We start from the raw sequence: 8,102 nt of genomic DNA on the forward strand, positions 1-8,102 counted from the left end.
TATTATTATTATTATTATTATTATTATTATTATTATTATTATTATTACTATTATTATTGATTATTATTGTTATTGCTATTTTCTTCCGCCCGGCGCTCCGGTGTATCACCGGTGTCGGATATCCGATAACAATATTATTTCGAACAATGATTTAATTATATTTATAGTGTTTGAGCGTTGAAAACGCCTTCCTCTTGGGTCCGTTTTCTTTTTCGCGACTAACTGAAAATTGCAACACTACGAACTCGGTACGACTGTTGTCGTCCACTATGATCGCTATAACATTTTCACGCGCACGGTATTTACCGCATATCGTCAAGTCTGCCGCTGGCTGCGTCTTTGTGTACTTTTGTATTTGTGTATTGGCGTATAATACGAAATTTTGCGCTTGCGTGCATGTGTACGAATTACTAGAGAAAGCGAGAGAACGTGAGTGCGTGTGTGTATGTGTGTGTGTGTGTGTACGGTACACCAGATGCTGATGTGAACGGTGAACCCGGCGCTCGCATGGTTTATGAATAGAAGCGGTGACGACGTTGCTCGCCAAGCGAGAGTCGCCCGACGTCAGACAGTATAGCGACAGACAGTGGATCGTTTGTGTTCTCCGGCGGCGACAGACGCCACGTCACGGCAACGGGCCAGAAATAACGCAGGCGTCGAAAGCGGCGCGTAGTCATTTCCGATCTCGTTCCGATTACGTTATTTGCAGAACGAACGTTTCGCGCGTGAACCCCGGTTCCCGGTCTAACCTATAACAATAATTCTATTGGTAAATTGTATCTGTAAAAGGTCCTAACCTTTTTTTTTTCGTTCACATACCTACGGATTACCCAGTACAGGTACAGGTTGACCGTGACGGCGAATGCGACCGGACCTCCGGTCGTGGTTGTAGAGTTGGGAAGTCATGATACCGGGGGGGGGGGGGGAAATGGAAAATCGTAATGGAAGTAGAAAAAAACCACACACAATCGGTTTACATTACATCAATTATTAACGGTATGGCAATGTTAGAATTAGTTGTATAGGAAAAAAGAACTATAAGACAGAAGTAGACATTCCGTTATGTATTTGCGTATTAACATTTTTTACACCTATACATTTGTAGGTATATACTATTATACATATGTACAGTTATAATCGCGTTATTGTTATGACTGCACTCTTGTGTATTTGTTTACATTTCTAGGTCTAAGTTTTATATTGTACGTTGGCTTGTGTTTGCGAGATACTCTGTGAAAAATTTTCATATTACGTTATTATGGATAGCAATACTATGTGGTACCAATTATTGTTGGATTGTGATGCAAAGTACATTTCTGTAACGGGGCCTACGTTCGTAGTTTGTTTGTTAATCCCTGTTCCTATGCATACCACGTATTTTAACATATTTCACAAACGGAAATGACGAGAAAAAAATCGAAAATATCTTATGTATTCTCATCGTATGTATATATTATGTATATTTAGTGTCCGGTAACACTAGTTTATTCATGAAAGGGTTATAATTTATTTTTTAGAATATCACGTATGAATATTAAACGTTAAAAATTATGGGGTTGGTTACCAATTAGTTCAATATTCGATTAATAGTATAATTATTGTTAAAATATTATACTTATACTTAATACATTTTTATGTCAATGTCATATTGATTTGTCGATAATGAACCCCTGTAGCCTGCAATAAATCAATATGATATAAAATACGTCAATACCTACGTGGATTAATATAATATGAATATGTCTAGAAAATTGAAATGTTTTTTTTTTTTTCATGGAATATTTGGCACTATGGTTTCCAAGTTACATATATATTTTTATGTACTCCGAACTCGCATGGTTCAAACGGTAATTATAAAAAGTTTAATTTTTAAGGAACTTTTTTTATATTGAACATTCGATTCGAAAACAATTTTACTTCTAATCTCTTACACTTAGATACGTAAAGCAATTATTTTCGCCTTGATTAACTGGAACAATGCTTAAAATAAGTAAGCCTTTTCATTGTTCTCCAAACGCCAACCCAGATATTACCTATAATTTCTATCTATTTAATATTTTTTTGAATGACTAAATTACGTGGCCAATCAAGTAATCTTAGTCGAGTAAGTTTTCTGAGCTCGTTCCATTAAAAAATATTTTATATTATTAGTATATTTAAATTGGAAATTCACGTTTAAAACAGATCCATTCAAATGTTTACATTCAACACGAATTACTTACATAGCTCCATAGCTTTTTTTTATAAAAAAAATCGTAGTAATGAATATTATTGGTAATAGCTTCTTGAATTGGTTTTAACTCAAATAATTTCATCCCTCATAATCCATAATCATGCTAACGTGACAAATAATGTTAAAAGCTGTGAAAATTAAATAATCACTACAGTCTGTAGTTTACTGCGTAGAAGATATGAAAGTTAAATTTAAAAAAAAAAATTGTTTTTTTTTTTTATGATTAAATTTAACTGTGGGTATCCTTAATGTAGGTAAATTGACTTTATTCCATTATTCCTTTATATCCAATATAGCGTTTATTGTAAATATTTAACATATCTCACTTAAACACATTTTTGGCTGTTATATTTTTAAATTTTTGTCAAAACTTAAAAAATGTCCAATTTAAAGTTAAATAAACTCCTATTAATGTTTGTGTAGCTTTTAGATTTACTTGAAGAGTATTGAAGAATAGTTTTGAAAACTAGGGCATAGAATATGGTTTATGATAATACTGTAATAGTAAATAGTAACCTAGATAATGATATATGACTTTTTTTTACATACTGACGTGTAATTTATTTTTTTATTGTATTTTATATCATTAATACTGATGGATGGATGTTTAGTATAAATTCTTAAATAAAGGGAGCATGAGAGTACATTGTATTACGTTTTACGTATAGGTCTAAAATATATTACACATACCTTTTACACATATATCCATACATATAATTTGCCAATGTGTATAATTTTGAGAATTTTGTTTATCGATTAAAATGCCTTGTAAATATTTATTCAATTTATGCGGGTATTACTATTTTATAATTGTTATCTGATATTTGCGAACAACAAAAATTGTTAAAAATATTTATAAATAAATTAAATCATTCAAATTAAAAATAAATATAATTGCAATTAAGTACAGTGCTATTTAAATAGAGATATCCGATTATAACGACCATAGATACGAACAAATGCGTTTGTTTATACAATGAATATTTAAATTTGTGCATAGTTTGTAGCTATTGCATAGTGGAAATTTAGGATAAACGTCCTTGTTGAATACAATACGGAGGGTTAAATGTTACTTATTGCTTAAGAAGTCAAATTCAATATTATCTCGCGTGTGTTATCCTGTATCGTCAAAAATACTCAGGATATTGAAATACAAAAGTGGGCAGAGTGTAACGATTTTCATTAAAGGGTTTTTCGCGTCCCGTCTTCATTTAAGGCGCGTAAACAAAACGGCTCTCGCTTGTATACAACGACATTTTTAATCATACAACATTGCATTTTTATATTAAACACAGTGAACATTGTTTGAAATTGTTTCCTACCCGTCACTGTTGTTCGTAAATGTGTACGTGTACGCGCGCGCGCGGGTGTGTATATGTGTGTTTGTGCGTGTGCGTATGTGTGCGTGTGTGTTATGTATACAGTGAACTGTGTACGCCTCCCTCTTCTGTCCATCCCAGTACCCATGTCGTCACCACCACTGCCGGGAATCCTCAACCCACCCCCGGACCGATCGACTGGATAGTGTTAATCACCACGCAAACGCGGGACGCCCGCCAAGTTTGGAACAAACGCTTCGTGAAAGTATACTTTTCTTCGCAAACACATTCGGCTTTTGTCGGCCTCCCCAGATACTCAGACGTTAGAGCAGCTGTGACGCTCGCCGACACTACTGGTACATAACGCGTGACATCGGTTTTTAAATATCGAGGAAAACACAAATTTAACAATTTGTGCAATTTATTTTTTATTGACAGTTTCGAAACGTTTTTATTTTATTCTGTGTATCGAAAAAAAATTATAAAACTACAAAAATGGTATCAAATGCTATTACCGTTGGAATCGAAAAAAAATTTCTTCCGTAATACATCAACAGTGTTCATTAACATTCGATATGTATGGATTTACTGCTTATAAACTACACACGGTTACTCCTAATCCATGTAAGTAGTTAAATCATTTTTTTTCTAAAAATAGTGTTGATAAGTGAGTTACTATTTCATAGGAGTTGCACTTCAAGGTTTTTCGTTCTAAATTTGTCTTTGTTGTATTTTGAAACCTACATACGTGTAACCAATGTTTGTATGAATCTTAACACTAATACTTAATTTTATAATTAAAAATAGTAATGTTTGTATTTTTTTAAAACTAGACTTGATGGCATATGTAAGGGAATGCGTTTTGTTTTAATTCGTCCTGAACTTTTGTATGAAAATAATTTATAATGTATCGATTCTTAATATTTGATTTTGTAACTTGTTGAGAATTTATTTTCGCCTTCTAAAAATGTTCTATTAACTCAACTGGCTTTTAATTATATTAATATAAATTCAGAAAGTGTTCTATTGTTCAGTTTTTTTATAATCGGATTATTATTTATACATATTTAAATATTAGATTCATATGCTATTTTTGAGAAATTTTAGTCTACAAAACAATCAACAATTTATTAATATATTGATTTATATTACAGTATAATATTGTTAGATGTTGTCAAAGTTTTTTATTGTTTCAAAATGTATTTTCCAATCCATTATCATTTTTGAAATTTATATAATTTGAATGTAAACGATTTAAAATGTATAGTACTCCTTTTTAATACAGTAATTTTGGGTATTTCCATTCTAATTTTTAATTTAAATAATATAATTATGACACAGCATTTTTTGTCCATTAATTTATGTTTAAGATAAATTATTTCTTTATAATTATTATTATTCATAAATTAATAATTTTTTATAAACATTATTATTCATATATATTTCAAATAAAATAAAAAATATTTATATTAAAACGTATTACGAATAACTAATATATGCAAATAAAGTAGTAATAATATTTTTTTTCTTAATATTCGTTCGATTAAATCCTAATTTATATTTAGATTTTGAAATGAAAAATTTACATAAATTAGTAATCATATTGTACTAAGTTTATTTACATTGATAAAGTCGTATATCTTATATATATACGATGTTCTTACCAGAGATAAAATATTGATTTTTACTGGAAAATAAATATATATTTGACTTATAAAAAAATATGATTGTTTTTTGATTTTAAAATTCAAAAATATCATTAAACATTTCCTCAACTTTTATATCAAATATTAAGAATGATGATGTACCATGTTGTAATTTATTGAATTATGTTATACTTTCTCATTATTTATTAATTTTTAGTTACACTTATTTATTTATATTTTTATTTTAACACTAAATGTTTTTGGAATATTTTTAAAGCTTGAATGTAGGAATATATATACATGTAGGCTATATAATATGATAAGAACATAAAAATACTTTAAATTTTGATAGGTTTTAAGAGTTTATTTCACTCACAACCGTGTGTATTATTTTTTTAATTATAATATTAAATATATATGGTATATATAAATTTATTTATATGCCAAAAAATAAATATGCTTGAAATATTTTAATATGAACTGATTTAATTTATTTTTATTGACTTAATTGAGAAAAATCCAAAAATAAATAAATAAATGGATTCGGATTATAATTGGTATTATTTTAAAATGTATAAACTATAATAACCATAGCCATGTAGAAGCTTACATTTCAACTGAAATGAGTAAAATACATTAATTGAATTGCATTTTTTTATAATAAATTAATAATAATTTACATAATACAGAAATATATTATATATATATTCGTAATTAAATATGAAACTAATTTTGTTATATTATTTTCCGAATCATATATCTTCTCTAAATTTATAAATGTATAATATATTTTTATTAAGTACTTGATTGGTTTTCATTTCGTACTTTTCAAAAAAATGTTGTTTTATTTTTGTTAATTTAAAATGTCAAAATTTTTCAGGATTTTTACTGTTATTATATTGTTATAATTTTTTGTTTTTATTGATAAAATAAAATAATTTAGAACAATTCGAACAAAATTAAATTTTATTATATTTTAATACTCTTAATAGCATAATATAATAGTAGATATAAATTTGTCATAAACTAAATTTTGATTGTGTAGTGATACTGATAGTCATAATATTATAGATAATACTCTACAGACTACACACTCTACACACCAATAAATATGAGATAGGTAATACACTAGATGGGTAAGCAACTTAAGTTTTAATGTACCTATAATTGTGTTATAAATTTTCATTTTGATTTATTCATATTTGAAATCACTTCAAAGCTATTATATATCCTTCATTAATACCATTGTTTATTTTATCTACCTAATAATATTACCAATCAATGAAAAATATTTTCTCGAAATACTAAATGCCCAATACAATTAAATTTTATATTTTATATTTTGAGAAAAATCAAAACTTTACTGTAAACTTTTTATTATATAATAATCAAAAATTATAGTAATCCAATACTTATAACATGCATTAATTATTAAGACTATTCACTCAATATTTATTAAGTAGGTATTACCTACATATTTTTATTTATTAAATACATTTAAATAATATTTTAAACTTGATCATAAATTGTAAATGCTGTGTATTTGATTAATCTTTACTTAAAATTATTAATTATTTTGATTACCAAATTTATCATTGTTTGAATATTAAATTAAAACTTTGCTAAGAATTCGCATTGCAAGTATTTATATTTTGTGTTAGCTTAAGTTAATTAGTGTTTATTAATACGACTTACCATCTACAACCAATCTTTTCTCTGCAAGTAAAATTTTCTCTTTGATTTTAAAGAACATTTTTAGATTTAGATAGGTATACATATTAAAAATTTTTATTGTGTTTTAGTAGAAATGTCATCAAATGAGACAAATACTCAGTATATAATTTGAATAATTTGAATAATAATATACTTACACATATATATATATATATATATATATAACTATTATTATCTTGTAACTCCTTAGTTTGCGTGGGAAAATTTCGTATTTGTTATAGTTAGTAAGCTAAATATTAAGTTATAGTCATTTGATGAAATTAACCATTTCATGAAAAGTTGACATCTTATTAAATGAAAACAGCTTCTTTACTTCTCGTGAAATATGAAAATATTTCATGATAAATTGTCACTCCAATTAAACTTCGTATCCTGTATTTACAATATAATTTTTCACTTGTACCATACAGGATATTTTATACTTATTAAAGTTATATAATTATTTTTGTTTCATAATCAAAATTATCTTTTGATAAGAGAATAATTGCAAAGACGTAGACAATATATATTATTTATTCAAGCAAAGGAATGAGTTAGATTAGATTAAAATATACCTACAAAATATATACAAATACTTTTATGCATATTATGTTACTTTAAATTTATTATGGATTATTTATATTATATCTCTTTAAACTTTTATTTTTTAAGAATAAAATGTTCATTATCGGCCACAGTTAGTACATCTTAACTACGTAGTAGTAGATACTTTACGTAGTCAAGTATGGTAATTATTTTAATTATGTCTTTTTCATACAAGATATTTTATACTTATTAATTTAATATACTTATAAATTATTTTTGTTTGTTAAATAAAATCATCTATTGTTAAAAGAAAAAATTATTAAGAGGTAAACAACATTTATTATTAATTTATATTCTAATCTATAAACTCTATTCTACATTTACTCTAAAAATGTACCATAAAATAAATTTATTTCATGTGTACTTATTTATTAAATTTGGCGTTAGTTATTTTCGCTATAATTGAATCGATTTTCTTATGCAATATTTTTTCAGCTTATTGTAAATATACTTTGGGCATTAAAACTCTCCATATTTAATCAAATAGTAAAGCGAAGTAAAAATTTCGTTGAAATGAACTAAAATATTGTGAATGTATATGTAATATGTTTATATATATATATATATATATATATATATATATAT

At 26.6% G+C, this 8,102-nt stretch overlaps 1 protein-coding gene across 3 annotated transcripts in view; it reads left to right on the plus strand.

Annotated features, from left to right (window-relative positions):
• The first annotated feature begins 585 nt into the window (after nucleotides 1-585).
• Nucleotides 586-8,102, plus strand: part of LOC112688213 — a 40,956-nt gene continuing 33,439 nt past the window's right edge. Inside the window, exon 1 of one of the 3 annotated variants that reach the window (XM_025561308.1) lies at nucleotides 586-839. Coding sequence is in view for 2 of the 3 variants with exons in the window: in XM_025561306.1 (XP_025417091.1) it covers nucleotides 4,128-4,176 (49 nt within the window). In the remaining variant the exon portion in view is untranslated. Of the gene's footprint in view, nucleotides 840-3,666; nucleotides 4,177-8,102 lie in introns of those variants that run through there. The other 2 variants (XM_025561306.1, XM_025561307.1) reach the window with 2 other exon arrangements.

Source organism: Sipha flava, unplaced genomic scaffold, assembly GCF_003268045.1.
Source record: "Sipha flava isolate LNK unplaced genomic scaffold, YSA_version1 37_pilon_pilon, whole genome shotgun sequence".
In the NCBI taxonomy this organism is placed as follows: Eukaryota; Metazoa; Arthropoda; class Insecta; order Hemiptera; family Aphididae; genus Sipha; species Sipha flava.